We start from the raw sequence: 23,157 nt of genomic DNA on the forward strand, positions 1-23,157 counted from the left end.
TTGATTCCAATTTTTTATATTGGGGTCCAACCATTTCAAGATTATGGTGCATTTGACCAACTGCTATTTTTGTTCCTGTTTCCTGAATGGATACAATGTCTGACGATGCAATGTTTGCCACTGTGTTAATTTCAAATGCAGTAATTTAAAGTGACAATTTCACTGGTAACGGATCCTCTATGCATATTCATATGATGTGCCTTCTTTACAGGTGAGGTATGATAGTTTCCCCCAATATTATAAGAAGTAACAAGGGAAGAATTATTTGAAGCCTAGCTTCAGACAGAAGACCCGTCTTCAGACTGCTCAGTGCAGATCAATAACCCGCTACACTTCAATAAGAGTCTTTCCGCTTTGAGCTAGTCTTTGTCATTCGTTCAGCAGCTCTTCCCAGTGGATGGGTTGGGAGAAGACCTCCCTCTCTAGCCACAGCTCGTACGTGTAATGGAAGTCCTCGGGCAGCTCCAGCCGCTGCCCCAGCACGCTTTGTAGACAGTTATCCACAGGCGCAAACTCCCAGTTTGGGTTTTTATCATATCTCCGACTATTAAAGCTCTCAATGTTGGCCCTCAGCGTGCATTCTTCAGCTTGGAAGTCCCAGGGCCTGGCATCGATATCTGAGATGAGTAAAAGCAGAGCAATTTTACAAATATGCATGGAATTTGTGTAAATAAATAAATGCAATAATTTGATGGAAATAATTTCTAGGAGATTAAGTAAGCAATGTATTTCATAGAGTTACATGTATTGATATTAAATTGCACTACCATCAAACAGAAATGGGCTGGCAGACATCCCAGAAATTCTCCTATCTTTCATGAAAGGAAGGGTAGTGTAATGGGGGAGGAAGAGGACAACAGCAATGCTGCTCTGTCTTTGAAGCAGAGGAAAACAGGCCAAGGCAATGACCAAGCAGACGAGCTTGATTGGGGAAAGGTTAGAAGGTGCATGGCAGACCAAGGCCAAACTCAAGGTAACTCAGTTACTACTACTAAATAGATATTTATTAGCAAAGCAGAAGGAACTACATTTCTGCAGGGACACAAGATCTGAGTTCACAAGGCACATTAATATAATCCTTTTGCAGAAGCACCGTAGAACCTGAGAACCAGCGGTGAGGAAAAAGGGAATATGCTCAGAGCAGCCCTAAAGAACATGCGGGCAAGAAAACAGCAGTTGAAAAGCATTCCAAATATGCTGTAATATGTCGCATGCTTGGGAACCTATCTCATAGTAGAATTCAGGCAGTTTTCAGTGTGAACAACAAATACCAAATCACTTTCACCAACATTTAACTTCAACTCACGCATATACATTGCATACATGAGTGACTGTACCATTTGGTGGGCTGCTGAGCTAAGCCCTAGAAGATACAAGCTAGTATAGGGGTGGTTGGAGGAGGAGGAAGAAGAGCAGAAACCGAGGGGAGGAGCACGTTAATAAAAAGAGTTAGACTACACTAAAGGAATTTACAAATAAGAAAAGAAGAATCCACAGAAAAAAAAATCTCCTCCACATTTTTCCCAACTATGGGGGTCATTAGCATGGCGGGCTGACTTTGTCTGCCCGCCATACCCCTGGGAAATGGGACCACCCGCAATGCATTCAGCGGTCCCGCCACACTGGCAGGTGCTTCCCGCATTTCTAAAATTGCGGCGGGCGGTGCTGAAAGCACCGCCGCCGGAATCCCAGAAAAGCAAGTTGTGCATTTGAATGTACAACGTGACAGGCACCACGCGGTGTCTGCCACATTGTACGTTCAAATACAGGGGGGTACCATAGGAACCCCCCAATGTGCACCTCCCAGAATCCCTGGGGGCCCACTACGGGCCCCCAATGTTGACAACAGCATGCCTTTCTGTGGTGGCGTTGCCGCCACGGAAAGGCAAAACCCCGCATGCATCTTAATATGGATGGCGGTGTCTACCAGACACCGCCACCATATTAACAGCTTTTCCGCCCGGTCGACTCATCAACCGGGCGGAAAACCGGCGGACGGTCTTTCCGTCCGCCGGGGTCCCCCACCACAGTAATATGGCGGGGGGAATTTGCATGCGGGCGGGAGGAAATGTCGGGCGGATCGCCACCACCCGACATACTAATGGGCCCCTATGTGTTACAAATAGGAGCACAACGATATGTCTGTACATACTATTGCCTATGAAATGAACACATAGAATAGGCTGTATAGGCACTTCACATTCCCATTCACCACTTCTGTCATTACTCATCCTACTGCTGCTCTAGCTCCTGATGCTGAAGAGATATCTGTAGGCTATTGTTCACTGAATTAATACAAAAAAGAAAAGCCATTTTGTAGTGACTATTATCTACTCTATTGATGCTAGAGGAAGCAATCCTATTGGTGGTCACCACTCTACATCTACTGAATAAAACAGCCTTATTGGCACTCTACTTCTTTTAGAGGGAGAAGATGTTTAGGTGGTGGACCAAAGAGAAGTACTATAATGTAGGTGGCCACCTTCCTTATTCCATAGTTAGCAACCTTTTTTGGGAGTAACTCATCTATGCATATCGGAGTTTTGAGTGTTACTGAGCTTCCTCATCCCACATAAACAGGAAGGAGGCGCCTTACAGGCTGTGTGCACCTCTTATTCCAATAGTAGAAGAACAACTAGTGGTGGCCATTTTTACACTGGGGGAAAGAGCGTTATTTGAGGTGGGCCCTCAATTTGAACTGGATAGAGCAGTGTAATTGTTACTTGGAACTTTATTTATACTTTAGCAGCATTTTTGGTTTTTCCTACTCTACATATAGCAGATTGAAGAGCCCTATTTGGTATAGGCCTTCTACTTAAATTGGAACACGAAAAGATCTTACTGCTGGGGTATCGCCAGCACCAGGGGTAGAAGCGTTATTGTTGGTAGCTGTTGTTAAACATTCTTTTATTAGATGTTCAGCTCTTACTAGCTGGATGGGACTTACCATTGCCATAGGCCCAGTCATCGTTCATGCGGTGTCGCACATTCTGGTATATGGCTGACATGGTCTTCATGTTGCTCTTTCTCCACTGTCGGCCCAGATACTTGGTCTGAAGTTTCAGCAGTTTCAGTACATAAAGCTGCATCATCGCCTGTTTCACCTTCAGGGCCCGTTTCAGGATTGGTGCTGACTTGAAAACCACCAGCATCTTTAAAACCCCAAGAAGAAATCAATATGTTTAAGATGGCTTCTCATTTACCACTGACCTACCAGGCCAGAAACATTAAAATGAGGGTGAGAATAAAAGCAGAAAAGTTCAAGCTAATTACTATTATTTGCCAAGAAGAACAAATAAGATACAGTACAAACCTGGCTCAATTACATGAATCTTCACGGGTTCAACAGCAACTCTCACCAAATGCTAACTCACTTGGATTAGACACAAACCTTTCCCCTAATACCCTACTCTGTGGGCTCCCAAGCTCCACACTATCAGCCCCTAGGGGCATCCTACACACCACAACAAATCTCATACATGGCCTGAAGAAATATGATCACATCATGCACACCCTGATGGAACTTCATTGGTGCCCACTGCCGGCACAGACAATCTTCAAAACTAGATGCAGCATTTCCAAAGCCATCAGAACCAGCGGCCCTGCTTATCTTGTAGACAAAATCACTATTTCTGGTGGTTCATGGCACACTCACAGCCAGAACCCAGCAGACTGCAGACTAAGGAGTGTAAAAACGAAAAAACAAGATAACAGGTTTTTTCCATCTCTGCACCCAGGATGTGGAACTACATCCCCATATTCATCCGAACTACCCCAATGCTGCTCCAGCTTAGTAACGATTTATAGACTCACCTCTTTAGAGAACACTACATCACAATACATTAACCATCCATACCTCAGCTTCCTCTCCTATTACTCACTGACTTTAAGCTTGCCTTTGACCATCAACAGCGCTCTGCTGCCTTTTGGGTAGGTTTACGCTTTAGAAATACTTAGGAATACATACATAGATACATACCAATCACCTGTAACTCTTATTTTTCCGGTGTGAGGCTATTTACATGTTCACATCAATCAATCAATCAATCAATCAATACATTTGTAAAGCGCTCTACTCACCTGTGAGGGTCTCAAGGCGCTGGGGGAAGGGGGAGGTGCCTACTACTGCTCAAATAGCCAGGGCTTGAGGTGTTTCCTGAAGGTGAGATGGTCTTGGGTCAGTCGTAGGTGTGCAGGGAGGGAGTTCCATGTTCTAGCTGCGAGGTAGGAGAACGATCTTCCTCCGGTGGTGGTTCTGCGAATCCGTGAGACGCTGGCGAGGGCGAGGCTGGTGGAGCGGAGCTCTCGGGTGGGAGTGTAGAACGAGAGGCGGCTGTTGAGGTATTCGGGGCCCATGTTGTGGAGCGCTTTGTGTGCGGGGGTGAGCAGCCTGAACGTGATCCTCTTGTTGACGGGGAGCCAGTGCAGGTTTCTCAGGTGGGCGGATATGTGGCTGTGGCGAGGGATGTCGAGGATGAGTCGTGCGGAGGCGTTCTGTATGCTTTGAAGTCGTTTCTGAAGTTTGGCTGTGGTTCCTGCGTACAGGGTGTTTCCGTAGTCCAGTCGGCTGGTGACGAGGGCCTGGGTGACCGTCTTTCTGGTTTCGGTGGGGATCCACCGGAAGATCTTTCTGAGCATGCGCAGGGTGTTGAAACATGAGGATGAGACTGCGTTGACTTGCTTGGTCATCGTGAGGGAGGAGTCTAGGATGAATCCCAGGTTTCGTGCGTGGTCTGGGGGTGTCGGTGCGGTGCCCAGCGTGGTGGGCCACCAGGAGTCGTCCCAAGCAGATGGGGATTGTCCGAGGATGAGGACCTCCGTCTTGACCGAGTTGAGCTTCAGACGGCTGTGCTTCATCCATTCTGCGACGTCTTTCATTCCGTCCTGGAGGTTGGCTTTGCCGGTGAGAGGGTCTTTGGTGAGAGTTGGGTGTCGTCGGCATAGGAGATGATGTTGATGTTGTGTTTGCGTGCGATGGTGGCGAGGGGGCTCATGTAGATATGGAAGAGGGTTGGGCTGAGTGAGGAGCCTTGGGGTACGCCGCAGATGATCTTGGTGGCCCACACAACTTCCACAACCTAAACACGAAGAAACATCTGATGCTCAGGCTAGATATTTTTGCTCCTAGATTTGATTTGAAGCTGGCGCAGGACTGTTGGACATTTAGTATAGATGCATGAGGATTTAGAGAAAGAGTCCTACCACCAAAAGGTACTTTTAACTTAATATCTATTAAACTGCAGAGCGTACAGTGCTTTTAATTTCCACCGTACCAAGAAAAGGTCATTCATTAGGATAAAAAAAGAAAACTACATTCATAGGGAAATGGTGAACTTGCAGTCTATTGATCAGTGAATTCATTAATAAAGAGGACAATAGGGGATTCCAGCCCACTCTTTGACCGCTCCATTCTCTGCAACCAAAGTAAAAGAATTAAAGGAATAACATGGTCAGTTAGAAAACAAGACAGCTACAAAGGCCCAAACTACCAGTAACCTAGCACAGTGAAACATATATTTTAGCCAGTGTTTCTTCAACCACACCAAAGAAATTGTGTAATTGACCTTAGGACTTCATTCACTTATAAAATATGATTATAGATCCATTAATCACTTTACTGTTTTTACATATCATGTGCTTGTTCAGTGACCTGGACATTTCCTGGCTCCTACCTGTCTCAGAGGCCCTGGGTCTTCACATGCATTGCCACAGAGATACAACGGCAGGGATAGCATGGAGTGAGCTGAGGTCCTAATACATTTGCCAAACCTGATACAGAAAATGTTGGTCTAGACAAATAGAGTTTCTTCATTAGATGTGTTGAGGATCACACAGAAAACATAGGGATTTTAGTGGCACTGCAGACTCCTAACAATGTAAGCTGGCATGGTGCCTTCAGGAGGTGGCCTCACTGTGAATGAACTGTGATGTTTATGCGAAGTACAGTTAGAAGGGGCTACTCACAGAGGTAACTTACACTTCCAAGTAATTTACATGAATAAGTTTACTGTTACACTTTTGAGTAACTTTACTACTTTTAGCACACAAAATCGGATTGTACAATTACTGAAACGTGTAGACTTCTCTGCCCCCTGATTTGTTCTAAAAATGTAGTTCAACTACTTTTAATTAATTCTATATGTCTTCTTTAATACTTTTAAACACATAATATAAACAGTTGTTTTACTGTATGCGGGAATTTATATTTTAATTTAGTTCTTCCCAAAAATTATATTTATTTTATTTATTTAAATGACAAAGTTTAATTAAAAAAAGTTCATGTAGCTAAAAGAAAAGTAAAAAAAAGTTTGTGTTAGATATTAATATTAAAAATGTTATATATTTATTTTAACTATGGAACAAAATAAAAGCAGCTTTACAGCACTATTAATTCATGTTGAAATAAATCTTTAAATAATTTAAATTTTAAATTAAATACAAATTACTTTTTGAAGTTTAAATTAAAAAATAAATTCCACCCTAAAATAGAAAAATTACATTTGTTATTATATGTTAATAATTATTAAAAGTGATTCATTAAAATTACTTTAATTAACTTGTAATAAACGTTATTGTTATATTAATTTGTAAATTTAAAAATAGCGTGTTAAAATATTTTATAATTAAATAATAAAAATGCTATATATTTAGATATTTTTTAATATGAAATAATATTTATTTATAATTTTAACTATTTTAAATAAAGCAATTGTATTAAACATCATTTCCTAAATGGTTTTATTTTAAGTCCCTGCCATCATTGTGTTAGAGTCATTTACTACTTTTTTGGGTTCCTTTTTGCCTGCAGTAAATTTAGAAGTGCAGTTTGTGAATAGCAATACACTTTTTGTGAATAGCAATAAACTTTCTTGAGTGGAAGCATGTTTCTCCCTAAGCCCCTCCTTACTCCTCCCTACACCTCTCAGATTCAGTAGTAAGTATACCCCTTTTTTCATCCTCTTCTCCGATCCCTCCCACATTTACTACTAAGGGCCCGATTACGATGTCGGACGGAACAAAGTCTGTCCGTCACCATTTGGGAAGTGGAACCGTACGACCTCCTGTCATTGGTTCTAGCCCAGCAAGTAAGATGCAACCGAACCCTGTTAGGTCGCAGTCCTATACTTTACAATGGAAGCATGCATTCCGAATGGAAGGCATTCTCTCATTGTAAAGAGCAGAGGTGCAGTTCATCCCTGCACCCCGTGGCAGGCACCTCCAAGTGTCTGCCACCGGTGTGTAGGGATCAACAGGGGGCCCCATAGGTGCCCCCTAGGTTGCCATCAGGTGGCCTTGCTCCCAAGGGGGCCCTGCCGAATCCCAAAGTATTTCTGTGTCGGAAAGGCCGGCACAGAAAGGCTGTGGGAATCTGCCATTTTAATCCCTCAGCCGGAAAGAGCCGGCCGAGGGGTTACTGAAGGCTTTCCGAATGGCGGACGTGCTCTCCGAGCCCGTCGGAGGCCATTCGGAAATCCGATTCAGATTCCCTTCCGACTGACCCCATCAAAATGGGTCAGTCAGAAAGGAATCCAACTAGCTGATTATGATGCGGTCTGAAGGGCTCCGACCAACGGTCGGAGCAGTTCCAGCCCGCATTATAATTGGGCACTAAGTAGTAAACTTAAATATGTGAGTATCTCCATGTTTAAGATATAGGAGCGGTGGATGAACAGACTTACACTCTAGGTTTCTGAATAGCATTTTGTAGTACTTCAGTTGTACTAACAAAGTATCAGTAAAGTACTACAAAATACGATTTGTGAATAGAGACCTAAGTGGCTAGATATCTTTAAAAGACACAAAATGTCTGTTTGGAGCTTGAGCATAATACTTTTTACATTATCATCTAATTTCATGTGAAATTCACAAAAGCATTTATTTCATGCCACGAGAAGCAACCTCATTAAACAAAGCTATGTTTTGGAATGTTAAAATTGTCTCTGCCTGGCACTGCATGAGTTCTTCAACCTAGAACATGTGTCTGTAGAACATACCAAGGCAAGAGAACTGTGTAAGTGCCTTTTCCTTACTATGCAGGAAATGTGAGTTGAAATCCCCTGTCCCTGAAGGTAGCAGAGCCAGGGTTTCTACCAAAGCAGCTTCTTGTGGAAATGGAGAGGAGGCATCAGCAGGAGGAGGGAATGTCTGTTGTAGTGATGCCTTTCAGTCAAAATAATGGGAGGTCCTCAGTCCCCTGTCTACCAGATATAGGAGACGTGGACATCCATCTGATCTCTGCAGGTCACTGAGGCCAGCACAGTGGAGAGGAATACTCAGTCCTTTGTCTGGATGCCTGGAGAAAGCATACATATAAAAGTAGATGTTAGCATACTCACCATGGTACGCGAATGCTTCCACTTGGTCAGCTTGTTGAGGATCCTCAGAAGGTTAATGCAAGAGAAGAGGTTTCTCCAGCAGAACTGGTTGGTGTCTCCAGTCTCCTGTACACAAAGAGGAAGAATACATGTCAGGTTGTGGTAAAGGTATGTGCCCGATGTGTATGGATAAAGGGAAAAAACTCTGGGCCTGATGTACAAAGATCACATTTGCAAAACATTGGCCACAATTTGTGCACCATAATTTTGTGAAATCAAACTCCATTTTTGCTCCCCAAACTATATAACTATATACCAATAGTTCGATTCCCAAAATGCTGAATCAAAGGAGGTCTTAAAATGACCGGTCAAATTAATAATCATTAGGCAGGTCACAATTTGCATTCCCCTGTGATTGGCCAAAATCACTGGGGTGGTAACCTGCAAGGGTCAGCAGGCCACCGGGTCTGTGAATATGTTTACATAAGGAACACATTTTTTTAATGCTGACCATTTTTTAATTAAAGTAATCAGTGCTGTGTTTAAAATATACATTTAAAAAAAAAAAAAATCACTGAGAGTTACCTTTGGTCTCGTGAACCACTATCTAATCGCCCTGAAACATTTGTCAACACTCACAAAGGGGAAAAGTTTCAAAGTGGACCTTGTCAATCAGTTACCACCCCAATTTGTGATTTCGTAACTGATCGAGGCTTTGCAATCAGAATTATGCACCCACACAATAATCCACAGTCCTGATATTACCACGTGGTTCAACTCACTCACAGTTGTTTACAAAGAAATAAGGCACCGTGGGTTAAATGTGTATGCCAAGTGAACATTCTGTCCAACCATTCATCCTACCCCAACCAGCTAGAAGCCACTCAAGTCCATTCCAACCTGTGAGAAGCCCTCTAATGTCCGACCCAACTTAAAAATCAAACACAAAAAGCTCCCAACCTCATTGGTTTGGACTTTGAATTGGATGGTTATGGATTTTGCTCGTGTGTAGGAGAGAGGACCAGGGACTCTTCCCGGTGGTGGAGTTCACTCATTATATGGGAGGGATTTGCTTGTCGACGCTTCTAGAGGAGATCTTTCTTCAAGTGTTTATTGTGAATTGCTTTGTAGGTGCATTGACACTGTGGATGCAAGGGACTGCTATGCATGTACGCATGCTATGTTCTATCGGTCCTGACATTGTGTTGTACACTCCCTTTCCTGGGTATTGCCATATCTTGTATTTTTCTCCACTATGATATTATTTATACTAGTTGTCTCTGCTCTCTGGACAATTGTAAAGCACTCTGATACCAGCAAGGGTCATGTTCGTGTTATATAAAGCTTTCAAAATACAGAATAAAGGGTAACAATTTCCATCCCGGTGGACAAAAACGTTCTGGGCAAGTTAAACAAATATACAAAATGTCACAACTATTTCTTCATGGGTTTCACTCTAAATTCAAGACACAAACGGAGTTATGAACATGTACATTTCGACAAGAAACACCAAAGTTATACTTTTATTAATTACAAGCAAACACAGAAAATAATGCAACCAGCTAAGACAAGATTGATCCTCTTATAAGGAATATGTATGTGCCTTAATTTTGTGGTGAAAACATCCCTTAATAAGGAGCTGAAAGGCTGCAGTAAAGATGTACAGATTGTCTTGGGCAATATTGCTGTTGTATGGCGCATTTCACATATGGGATCAGCTTAATGCATTTAGTTTGCAGCAGTCATTTGGAAAATATAGGAAAAGTCCATGGCTGTGGCAAGCGAAATGTGAGTCAGGAATGTGTTCTAATATATTTTGTATGATGCTGTAGCACTATGATGGCAAAGTTTACCTTCATGCCCTTCTGCATATAACCGAGCACAGAGACCAGCAGGCATAGGGGACAGGCAGAGAGCAGCACAGGGACCAGCAGACATAGGGGACAGGCAGAAAGCACAGGGACCAGCAGGCATAGGGGACAGGCAGAGATCACAGGGACCAGCAGGCAAAGGTGACAGGCAGAGAGCACAGAGACAAGCACTCATAGGGGACAGGCAGAGAGCACAGGGACCAGCAGGCATAGTGGACAGGCAGAGAGCACAGGGACCAGCAGGCACAGGGGATAGGCAGAGAGCACAGGGACCAGCAGGCATAGGGGACAGGCAGAGAGCACATAGACCAGCACTCACAGGGGACAGGCAGAGAGCACAGGGACCAGCAGGCATAGGGAACAGGCAGAGAGGAAAGCACAGGGACCAGCAGGCACAGGGGACAGGCAGAGAGGAGAGCACAGGGACCAGCAGGCACAGGGGACAGGCAGAGAGCACGTCAGATCATGGTCAGATCATTTTGCCATTCCCCTTGACTTCTCTTTCTCCTCTCCTGCTGTCACTCAGCCTGATTACACCAATTGGGTATCGAGGAGGAACTTTAGGGAAATTAACAACGATTCCCTTACCCCCATTCTATCCACTTTTAAAACCCGGCCTTCTGAGAATGCTCACACTGCGGCTCTTCATCTTTCTAACACTATAGCGGAGGCCGTCGATTGGCTTGCGCCAGCCCAGCAACGCTATTCTGCCAGGAAACGGCCTTCGACCCCCTGGTTCTCGGAATCCCTCAGGATTCTCAGACAAAGTTGCAGGAGGCAGGAAAGGCTCTGGAGGGCACACTTGGACCCCCTAGAGAAGAATAAACATAAAACCCTTCTCAAAGGCTATAAAGCCTCGGTTCTGACTGAAAAAACAGGCGTACTATTCCAAACTAACGTCCTCTCTTAAGTCACCCAGGGATCTGTTTAAGATAGTTGACAATCTTTCCCTTATTCAGACACCTGATCCTATCACAGCCTCCCAGGATCTTTGTGATCAGATCTCCACTTTCTTCCACGTGAAGATCTTGGATATTTACACAGACCTGGAAGCCCTCAACTCTAGTCCCCCTCCTCCCACTCCCTCTTTCCCTATATCGGAAATCCCACCACCGGCCCCTCCCCATTCCCTTCACCAGTTTCCCCCTATCACTCTTGAACATCTTGGCACGTTGCTTGACAAGCTTAAGTCTGGGTCGCTGCTTGACCCCTGTCCTTTAAGAGTTCTTAAAGATTGTAGAAAGACCATTCTGCCCCCTTTGATGGATATAATGAATCTGGCCATTGCAGAGGGGGAGTACCCTCTGTCTTGGAAATTGGCCATTGTCAAGCCCTTATTGAAAAAACCTACTTTAGATCCTGGGATACTAAAGAACTTTCGTCCAATCTCCCTTCTTCCCGCCCCTGCTAAACTTCTGGAGACCTACCTTAACTCTCATCTGAGTTCTTTCCTTGACATCACCAATGCTTTGGATCCCTCACAACATGGCTTCCGTAGGATTCACAGCACTGAGTCGGCGCTTACAGTGATTGTCGATAGTATTCGGTCCAAGGTCGACACCGGCCAGACCACGCTGCTGGTGTTATTAGACCTTACGGCGGCTTTCGACACCCTGTCCCCCTCCATTCTGGCTAACCGACTCAGTGAGCTGGGAGTCAAGGGCCCTGCACTTATCCTTTTATCATCTTTCCTTGACCAACGGAAACAGGGGGTTAAGCTGGGCGAGTTTTTGTCACCCATCAAGCCTGTGAAGTGTGGGGTGCCTCAGGGCTCCTCTTTGAGCCCGACGCTTTTTAACGTCTATGTGGCCCCACTCGCCAGGCTCATAAGATCTTTTGGGTTGGAAGCTCTGTCCTACGCCGACGACACGCAGATTATGATGTCTATTTCTCAATCCGTGTCCATAACTGCCCATAACTTTAAAAACTGTATGGAGGCGGTCGCCGGATGGATGATCAAGAACTTCCTCAAGTTGAATGGGGAGAAGACAGAGGTCCTCATCTTTGGGGGCAAGAATGAGATTTGGTCTATGGACTGGTGGCCTGCTGTTCTTGGTACCTGCCCCCTGCCGTCCCTTTTTGCTCGCAATCTTGGGGTCATCCTGGATACCACTCTTTCGCTCGACAAGCAGGTCAGTAGGACTGTGTCCACCTGCTGCAATGCTCTGAGGATCCTCAGGAAAATTATTCATTACCTCTCCCCCGATGCACGCAAACAAGTTGCAGTTGCGCTTATTGCATCTAGGCTAGACTATTGCAATGCGCTGTATTTGGGCATTAGCAATGGTCTGGTCCAGCACCTTCAGACGGTACAAAATGTGGTTGCCCGGTTTGTTGTGGGGGCTCCTAAACGTTCCTCTGGCACGGCTCTCAGAATGAACCTGCATTGGCTTCCCGTGCGGGCGAGGATTAATTTTAAGGCTCTTTGCCTTACTCATCGTGCCCTTAATGAGTCTGGGCCTGAAGCCATTCGTGCTCTTGCGGCCTATTACACCCCCGGGAGAGCACTTTGCTCTTCCAGTAAAAATCTGCTGGCTGTTCCCCGTATATCTAAAGCTAGATGGGGGGGAAGGGCCTTTCGTTTTCTCGCACCCAGACTCTGGAATACGCTCCCTAGTGAGCTTAAGGGGATCTCTTCCCATACCCTGTTCCGCAAGGCCCTTAAGACCTGGCTATTTCAGAAAGCATATCTGTAACTTTTCCTCTAACGACTCTTGAGTTTTGAGCTTTCTTTTACCACCCTCCAGCGCCTTGATGCCTACGGGTTAAGTTGCGCTCTACTAGTCTGTAAAATAAATAAATAAATAAGAGAGCACAGAGACCAGCACTCATAGGGGATAGGCAGAGAGCACAGGAGCCAGCAGGCATAGGGGACAGGCAGAGAGCACAGGGACCAGCAGGCATAGGGGACAGGCAGAGAGCACAGGGACCAGCAGACATAGGGGACAGGCAGAGAGCACAGGGACCAGCAGGCATAGGGGCCAGGCAGAGAGCACAGGGACCAGCAGGCAGAGGGGGCAGGCAGAGAGCACAGGGACCAGCATGCATAGGGGACGGGCAGAGAGCACAGGGACCAGCAGGCATAGAGGGCAGGCAGAGAGCACAGGGACCAGCATGCATAGGGGATGGGCAGAGAGCACAGGGACCAGCAGACATAGGGGACAGGCAGAGAGCACAAAGACAAGCAGGCATAGGGGACAGGCAGAGAGCACAGGGACCAGCATGCATAGGGGATGGGCAGAGAGCACAGGTCCCAGCAGACATAGGGGACTGGCAGGGAGCACAGGGACCAGCATGCATAGGGTATGGTCAGAGAGCACAGGGACCAGCATGCATAGGTTATGGGCAGAGAGCACAGAGACCAGCAGGCATAGGGGACAGGCAGAGAGCACAAGGACCAGCAGGCATAGAGGACAGGCAGAGAGCACAGAGACAAGCAGGCATAGGGGACAGGCAGAGAGCACAGGGACCAGCAGGCATAGGGGACAGGCAGAGAGCACAGGGACCAGCAGGCATAGGGGATGGGCAGAGAGCACAGGGACCAGCAGGCATAGGGGATGGGCAGAGAGCACAGGGGTCAGCAGGCATAGGGGACAGGCAGAGAGCACAGGGACCAGCAGGCATAGGGGCTGGGCAGAGAGCACAGGGACCAGCAGGCATAGGGGATGGGCAGAGAGCACAGGGGACAGCAGGCATAGGGGACAGGCAGAGAGCACAGGGACCAGCAGGCATAGGGGACGGGCAGAGAGCACAGGGACCAGCAGGCATAGGAGACAGGCAGAGAGCACAGGGACCAGCAGGCATAGGGGCTGGGCAGAGAGCACAGGGACCAGCAGGCATAGGGGATGGGCAGAGAGCACAGGGGTCAGCAGGCATAGGGGACAGGCAGAGAGCACAGGGACAGCAGGCATAGGGGCTGGGCAGAGAGCACAGGGGCCAGCAGGCATAGGGGACAGGCAGAGAGCACAGGGACCAGCAGGCATAGGGGACGGGCAGAGAGCACAGGGACCAGCAGGCATAGGGGACAGGCAGAGAGCACAGGGACCAGCAGGCATAGGGGCTGGGCAGAGAGCACAGGGACCAGCAGGCATAGGGGCTGGGCAGAGAGCACAGGGGCCAGCAGGCATAGGGGCTGGGCAGAGAGCATAGGGACCAACAGGACAGGGAAGCAGAAAGAGCACAGAGGCGCAAAGAGCATAGGCAAAACGGACAGATACCTAACGGTAGAATGGGGAAGGCACGGGGACAAAACTAACAGATGGCAAAAACACAGAGGGGCACAAAGGAAAAGGGCAGAGAACATCGGGGGGAGATAGGAAGGGGCAGAGAGCGCAGGCAGTAAAAAGTTATGAGCGCTGAGTGTACTGAGACAGATGGGATGAGGACGAGAGTGCAGGGGTAGAAATGAAAGAGGTAGTGAGCAGATAAATGTCACCCCTAGACTTGAGCCGTCCCATGACGGTGCTTCTGGCCCCTGGGTGCTCCAAATACTCGCTGTCCGCTCAGTGGTACCTGAACTCTAGCGTCCTGGCTTGCACCACTGATCAAGGACAGGGTGGAGGGAAAGACCCCCACCCCCACCCCCCCCTTACTGTGAAGGTCAGGCACCTCAGGACAGCAGGAGAGTCTGAAGTGTTGGTGGTATGCAGAGTTGTGCTGTTCTGACTGGTGGAGATGTGAGTGCCTAGTAGGGCAGAGGTGTTTGTTGACTTCCTTTCAGCTGTGATGACCTACCAGGGCTGGGATGACCCCTCACATTCGCGGACGACAAGACACTGGTGTCTCCATGGCAGCCTCACCTCTCCTCGACCCCGGCTCTGCCTGGGCATGAACCCGCCGCATTGAGACATTTCGAAATAACGTGCATAGACTCGAGAGTTCTTTGTGAATATTTTTAGGGGCTAATGTCAGTTTAACTGTGAGGATTAATGTATCTTTTAGAGCGATCTGAATTTTGCCTAGTCTCAGTTTGACTCAAAGTAGGACATAGGAGTAATGGGCCTCTTGTAAAGCACAAGGTGTATAATGCAGATCAACTGTGCTTGATGCTGGTGGGACGGCGGCACTATTGCTATTAGATCTTAGTGCCGCGTTCGACACGATCTCGCACAGGATCTTGCTTCGGCGCCTAGAAGAAGTAGGTGTCACAGGTTCCGCCCTATGCTGGTTTCGTTCTTTTCTTGCCGAACGGTCTTTCAAGGTTGCGATCCCGCCCGGCCAGTCTAAATCTTATCCATTGGAACTTGGTGTCCCACAGGGCTCTTCGTTAAGTCCCACTCTATTCAACCTGTACGTGAGGCCGCTGGCTGCGGTAGTCAAGCAATGGGGCTTGACGATGGTCTCATATGCAGACGACACACAGCTGGCGGTCACGTTGAGTGGGGACTCTGACATGGAGGCTCCCAGGTTCCGTGACAGACTACGGGCAGTGGCTAACTGGATGAACTCCAACTGTCTCCAGTTAAATGCCAAAAAGACCGAGGTCATGGTGGTTGGCAAGCAGGTGGAGTTATGGGGTGACCGGTGGTGGCCTCCCGAATTGGGCGTGACCCCCCTTCCGGCATCGGAGATAAAAAATCTAGGGGTTTGGCTGGATCCGACTCTTAGTTTTATTTGCCACACTAAGAAGGTGGCGGCCACTTGTTATGGCATTATTAGAGGTCTAAGACCTATTCTGAAATTCTTTGACGCACCCACCAGGCAACTAGTGGTCCAAGCGTCAGTGTTGTCCCGGCTGGATTATGCTAGTTTGCTTTTGGCGGGGATTAATCAGTCGGAACTCATCCGGCTGCAGCGAGTTCAAAATGCTGCAGCCAGAGTGGTGATCGGTCTGCCAAGGCAGTGCCCTGTCTCAAGCACACTGCGTGCTCTCCATTGGCTCCCTGTGAACCAGAGAATCAAATTCAAGGTATTATGCCTTGCTTTTAAAATCCTCAAGGGTTCATCTCCCCAAATATTGGAGAATCTGCTGGTACCATATGTACCCTCACGAACCATCAGATCCCTGGGTCAAAACCTGGCAGCTGTTCCGCGTTTCAGGCTGAGCAGAGTCGGTGGTCGTTCTTTTCGGGTGTTAGCGGCGAAGCTGTGGAACGCTCTCCCCCCTCACACCCGGGCTCTTGAAGACCTTTTGCAGTTTAGACGCGCCGTCAAGACTTTTTTATTTGAATAGCTGTTTTTAAATTCTATCACTGTTGTTCCCTCTTTCTGGCCTTTTAACTGAGTTGTGTTTTGTGTACCTTGCAAAGCGCCGGGACGCCCCTTTGCTGGGGCAGCTGAGCGCGGTATAAATGCGAATAACATAACATAACATAACATAACATAACTAATTGTTTTTTATGTGGATAGCTCAGTGGTAACTGCTGTTGTCACGTAATTGCTTTTGCTACCTGCCCTTGTTTTTCCAGAATGTTTCATTATTACAAAGTTGCTAAATAGGATTCTTTTAGATAATAATAAAACGTATTAGCAAATGCAACCCCAAACAAAATGTTATGTTTTAAATCCTGAGTGCCTGTTTACCCAGGCCAGGCACTCTTAACATATAATACTTACCAGTATAGATGACATCTGACTCTTACACCATGTAGCTCTCATTGTCTTAAATAACATTTCCTATACATTGACTTGCACATTTATATGAGTCATTGTAGCAGTACAGCAGTTTTAAAAGCTCTGCAAAGTTCCATGTATATCCAGTAGTTTTTGGGCAACAATAAAAGTGTCACGATAACTCCAGTGATTAATGTACCTTCTTGAGAGAGATGGGAGTTTTTTCTAGTGGCAGTTTTGATTAATCTAAGGTAGCACAGAGGGTTAATATGCCTGCTGCAAATAATGTGTACCATGTCATATCAAAGAACAGTATTTTATGTGCAGAGCTCAGTGGGTTACTGCTTTTTTCACAGAGGTTCCTTTGGTACTGTGCAGTTCATAAGTTACAATTGTAATCTAGCACAGTGAGCTATGAACTGCCATCAAAGAGCTGCATGCAAGCTTCATGGTATGGGTTGGAAAGGTATGTTTTCTTCCCAGTCTTTCATTATCCTGATGTTGCTACAAAAGGTTTGTTTGCGTAGAAATAAATTCTTATGATTAAAGTCAACCCTAATCACGGTGTTATGTTCTGAATCCTGAGTTTGTGCTTCAGACCCAACACTCTTAAAAATGCCAGTATGGGTGACTTGCATCCTACACCTTGTACTCCCTCTTTGCCTTTTGTAATATTTTCTATACACACATATGATTCATTGTCTTGGATGTGTGTGTGATCTAACTTGCCCCAACACCTTATGCTGATTTGAGAAGGGCTACAAAACAAATGAAATACATGTGAGAGAGAAGCTGTGGAGAGATGAGAGGCACTGTTGGAGGGTGATAGTGAGGGAATCATTGGATAGCCCCAATAAAGATTGATGTATCCTGGTGCACAGTAAGGTCATCATTTAATATGCTTTAGAAGCTAATACAATTGAATATATAATGACAAATGTGTTGTAGAATGCACAATGTTTTTCCAAATTATCCTGGAGGTGCAAAACCAAGGCTGTAAGCTGTCAACTTTTTTGTAACACACAGCAACTTTTAAATACCTGTAAATGAACTGTGCAAAAGTTTAAAACATATCAGCAGTTGGGAAACCACAAATGGACCACTTGTTCGTAATTCAGAAGTGTGCTAGAAACAGAGTTTTAATAGGATCAAAACAATCAAGACACTTTACTTAGTGATGTTCAAATGATATATAGTTACTGTAACCCCATTTCCACACTTTATTATTTGTGTGCTTTATAATTTTATCAGTGAAACTGCATGTTGGCATTTTGCTTCCATTTCAATAGAAAATGCTCTGTATGTGCCTCCTTCTGGCCTACAATTAATACCTCAACAACGTATACAGTTTCTATTCTGTAGCACTCTTCTGTTTATCAATAAGAATATGCAGTGTACAGCTCACAGAAATTAAACAGCCAAATCACTATGCTATTTCCCATATACAGGTAAAATAAGGAGGGCTGATATATGGCTAGCCAGGGCATTATATAGTAATGTCAATGCCTATCTAACCATTCTGGCTCAAAATAATACCATAACACTCAGCAGTGAGCAACCAATTATAGCTCATGCAGGCTGGTTAAGAACTCCCTTTCCTGCTTAATGTTCTTATCCTCACACAAGATCTATCCGCTATGGGTCTTATCCATCACTCAGTTCTGTACCAGACCCAAAAACCAGTCATCACCAGCTGAACAGACATAGAATACCTAAAGCGATCTGACACAAAGCTGGCCACTCGGAGGACTGCACTCTAGTTCAGCACTGCAGGTCCCAATTAGCTACAATCTATGCATGCTGATTTATATCTCACAATGGCACTCAGATTTGAGATGCTAGCAACAAAGTCCATCTGAGCAGATCTTCCCGACCACTTCTCTCACCAAACATGCCATCTCAGAGCCACGAACTGTAAACAAAATATCAGACTGGACAACTTAGTGCAGTAACCATATTAATCATTTGAAATACCACAAGAAGACCTGCACAGTTGCTGAAAGCTGTGCGCATAACAAAAAAATGAAGTGCACAATTTTCTCAAACTAATATGAACTTATTTTGATTTGTACTTATGTTGGTTGTCTTTTTACTTACTTATATACCATTGCGCGACCTCCTTTGATGTGTCTGTAAAACGTAACCTTTGTCCCAAACTTTTATCCTGAATTTTGCCCCTTTGTCCTGAATTTTTACATTGACCAGCTTGAATTTACACCCATGCCAGTTGGTCACCCTAATTACATTTGATTGTATTCACATTATTTGAAACCAAATGTGAAAAAGCGCAGCAGTTAGTTACATTCTTTTGAATTATTTTACTCTGTAGGCTCTCAAATATTTTTTATTAATCTTAGTTTACATTTGCCTGCAGACAATGGATCCAATAAAATGAAATATTTGAGGGTGGCCAGACTTGCTGTATCTCTTTGAAAGTGATCACTTGTTACAGTAAGGTTGTGCAGTAAGACCAATATTGAAATCAGTGCATACTGTTAAAGCAAATGTCTGTTCAAGTGCGTTCTGTTAAGATGTGATTCTTTCTAAATGTAACACCAATGAAAACAGCAAAACGTACCATAAACCACATTAGAATAGTCTAACTAGTAAACGCCATTCCAGGAACAAGACACTTGGATAATCATCTCCCTCTACAAATCAAACAAGCATTGGCAAAGCCAAAAGGTTACACCTATGCTAGATCGATTGGCTTTGTCTTTTTTTTTTTTTTTTAAACCTTTATTATCACTTCACATAAATACAAGCATGGGCCTACAACCATCCCGGCCGGCCGCTAGTCAATTCGTAAGGTCAGCTAAGCAATATAAAAAGAAAAAGCGGTCCATAAGCCGGGGGCAGGTAAGTATCCAGGATACGACTCGTATTTAAGCGTACAGCGTGAGAAGCAGGAATTAAGAAGGTTAATTTTACAATGAAGAAAAATAAAACAGAAAAAATATCAGAAGAAGTGCCAGACGGTCACACATGATCCCACAATAGCAACATAAAACAGAAATCCGCAATGAGTGCGAATACACTTGAGGACACGGGGGCAAGGCATACGAGTCAGTATAAATGTAAACAACACATACACGTCATGGCGAATCAGCACCCCAGCCCTTAAAAACAAAACAGATTGTAGGAAACATGAAGACGGCGAAACCTAGAAAAAGAAAAGGCAAAGGGCCATAGAGACAAAGGAAGAACAAATAAACAACCCTCTTCCCCCTACCCCCCACCCTGCACCCCTGCAGAAGGCTACGGCCTACCCCCCCCCCCCCAGCAGCGTGCCTATCGCCCTAAAGAAGAGACCCGAAATATAGAATAAAAAAGGAAGAAAAAGGAAAGGAAAAAATATGAAGAAGGGCCATCGATCAGCCCACCCGGCCCCCCCCTCACCTATCGCGCACAACATACATCAGAAGCAAAGTCAGAATAGCCACAGTAAGCAAGAATCATAAATGCAATCGGTAACATCCCCGTGGAGTGTCCCTCCAAAACACCGTCGGCCAACAATGTGTTCCATCATATCGTAAAGGATATCATCCCTGGCCTTCTCTATCAATAGTACCCACATACGGCCATTCATCAATCGGCATACAGTACAGTGTGGTGGGTCCAACCGAACCGGGCGGTCCGGGAAGCGCCAATACTCCATGGAACTGTAGCCCCCAAATCCCAGCCAAGTACGCATGCTGAACTCCGTCTGTGGCAGTACCGATACCGGAAACATCCCCCAGGCAGAACACAGTCTCACCAGCCAGGAGGAGAAGGTCACACAATCCGACAATTGTTGAAACGCCGCCGGGGCAACCCAAACTATAGATCGATGTTGTTTCTTCCGCCGCCGTACGGATAAGGGCCCCGACGAGTCACTCCCAAACACAACAGAGCAATCGAAAGCGGTTTCACGGACCAGGTCCATCGGCGTCTCCACAAACGTAGGCGCAGCTGGAACGTTCATCACTGACGCAAAGGCGGGCACATCGGCGCTTCCTTGTGATTCATCCCTACCCATGTGGAGCGGCGGGACAACAATGGCGGCCATCCTCCTACCCAGATCCCGGGCGTCCCGGATCAGGGTCACACGCAGAGTTGTTAATGCAGCCAAAACATCTCTGGACGTGGGCTCTCTTTCATGTCTCCAGACCCCAGGACTCTCTCTCATAGCGGCTTCTCTGCCTGGGTGAGGTGTGCGTACGAGGGCGCTCTCCGCCATCTTAGCTGTTCCGACCTCGTCCATCTCCACCTCACCTCGGGACCAGGTCTCACATCAGGGGGGAACAGGATTCACAACGGGAATCTCACAAGCCAAGGCAGGTTTCTCAGCGGAGAGTCACCAAAAGGCTAAAAACTCCGCCGCACCCTGGGGGCCGCACGCTGACTCCGGGGAAAGTCGGTAATGGGCCCGGATACAGCACCGGAATGGGGGGCTAAGAATCATGCACCTCCCTCGACCCAGCTGCATCACACTCCCCGCATGGTTCTCCGCCAGTTGGGCTGGGTCGGCACTGTCGCCATAGGCAATCAGGTCTTCAGTTCCCTCCGGCCGAGTCCTCACCATCACCAGAGGCCGCTGTTGTTGCAGTCGGGCCGGCCACTCTCCACACTCGAGACCCCGGTCCCAGCTCCGCGAAGGCCTCAAAACAGTCGGGGACACTCCAACGGGTCTGCAGCAAGCAGAAGCCTCAGGAGCAAGCGGTAAGTGAGAGTGATCCTTCGCCTACATGTAGATGCCGTTGCAGCTCAGGATAAGTGCCAGGATGTATGCGCGGGGTGAGGAGGCTCACGGAGCCGAGTGGTTACGCAGCCATCTCGATCGCCATCTTGGCTCCTCCTCTCGATTGGCTTTGTCAATGTGTTTTAGCCATGTTGTGCACAATGACTGGGAAAAAAAAAAAAAGAAGTGCAATGGTGCGGCCGGCCAGCAGTAGGCACGTCACAGCTGGCTCTGAAAACATTGACAAAGTCAATAGATCTCGTATAGGCGTGACCACTTGGCTTTGACAACAATTTATTAAGAAACCCTCTGCTCATGTTTTATTGTACACACGATCCCATCTTCAAACTAAAGATCTACTTAAGCAGTGTGCATGCACACAAAAAGTATGTATGGGTGTTGTTACATAATTCAAATTTAGATTGAGTCGCTATAATATACTTAATCATTTGGTAGGTTTGCAAATGACGAAGGTTGTGCTAGCAGGATCTCTTCTTGATTACCAGCTTCCTGACGTTACAGCTGTGTTAGAATAGGATTCTATAGTGGTGTAATCAACATGCAAACGTTAAATTAGAAGGGCCCATCTGGCCAATAAATGGTTTACCCCTGACCTTAAAGGAAAAAAACTTGAAGCACACCGAGCAGAACGTGCTTGGAGGCTGGCCTACTGCCCCATCCTCAAAATTCGTTACACTTCCATTCTTAACGAATACAAAAGAGCCATTCTTGCCGCCAAGACCGAATACTTCTCGGGCAGGATTCTTGCAGCTGAGAATCAGCCAAAAGAAATCTTTGCCACGGTTCAAGAGTTGGCGTCTTCCGATAGGACATCTTCTAAGACCCCTCCGTCCCAATCTTTTTGCGACCTACTCAATGATTTTTTAATCGAGAAAGTCGCATTAATTAAGGCCTACATACCCCTTCCTTTCCCCACCTTCCGTGTCTCTGCGCCGCCACCCAATAAGTCCAGCTTGACTCACATACCTCCGCTGACCAAAGAAATCTTTCTTTCCCTGTTAGCCCGGGTCAAGTCTGGCTCTCCCGTCGACCCTTGCCCGGCCCACGTACTACGTATGGCCTTTTCAAATTGTCACATGCCCCCCCCCTTACTTTCCTTAACGACTCACTCAGGCGGGGCATTGTCCCCGCCACTTACAAAACAGCCACCATCATATCTATTCTAAATAAGCCTGGAGCCGACCCCTCTTCCCCTTTAAACTATCGTCCCATTTCTCTCCTCCCCTTCCTGGGCAAGGTCCTTGAGTCCTATGTCACCAAGGAACTCAGCTCCTTTATTGAAGATAGTGTTTACCTTGCACCATGTCAGGCGGGCTTCCGACCTCGACATTCCACAGAGAAAGTCGTTGTCTCAGTCATAGACGAACTAGGAGAAGGGCTGGATTCCAACACCCCGCGGGCCCTCATCATTTTGGATCTGTCTGCCGCTTGTGACACGGTTGATCATTCCATTCTTCTTTCCTGTGTCAAGGCGGCGGGCATAGGGGGCCCGATGTTTGTCTGGCTCAGCTCTTTTCTGAGCGAGCGTACCCAAGCGGTCCCTCCTGGCTGAATACACTGCTTCCCCACGCAAGGTCCAGTGCGGTGTCCCCCAGGGATCCTCTCTTTCCCCTTTATTATTTAATCTGTATATTTTTCCCCTCATCTCTGCACTTCAGGAGATGGAGGTCACGGTGTA

General features: G+C 46.4%; 1 protein-coding gene across 2 annotated transcripts in view; it reads right to left on the reverse strand.

Moving 5' to 3' along the window:
• Positions 1-235: 235 nt before the first annotated feature.
• STRIP2 (striatin interacting protein 2) overlaps positions 236-23,157 on the reverse strand; it is a 189,267-nt gene continuing 166,345 nt past the window's right edge. For both annotated transcript variants that reach the window (XM_078677640.1, XM_078677638.1), the window contains exons 19-21: positions 8,337-8,441; positions 2,948-3,152; positions 236-617 (exon numbers count right to left, since the gene is read on the reverse strand). In XM_078677640.1, coding sequence (XP_078533766.1) covers positions 370-617; positions 2,948-3,152; positions 8,337-8,441 — 558 coding nt within the window. In that variant the 3' untranslated portion in view covers positions 236-369. The remainder of the gene's footprint in view (positions 618-2,947; positions 3,153-8,336; positions 8,442-23,157) is intronic.

The sequence above is a fragment of the Lissotriton helveticus genome, chromosome 1_1 (assembly GCF_964261635.1).
Source record: "Lissotriton helveticus chromosome 1_1, aLisHel1.1, whole genome shotgun sequence".
NCBI lineage: Eukaryota > Metazoa > Chordata > Amphibia > Caudata > Salamandridae > Lissotriton > Lissotriton helveticus.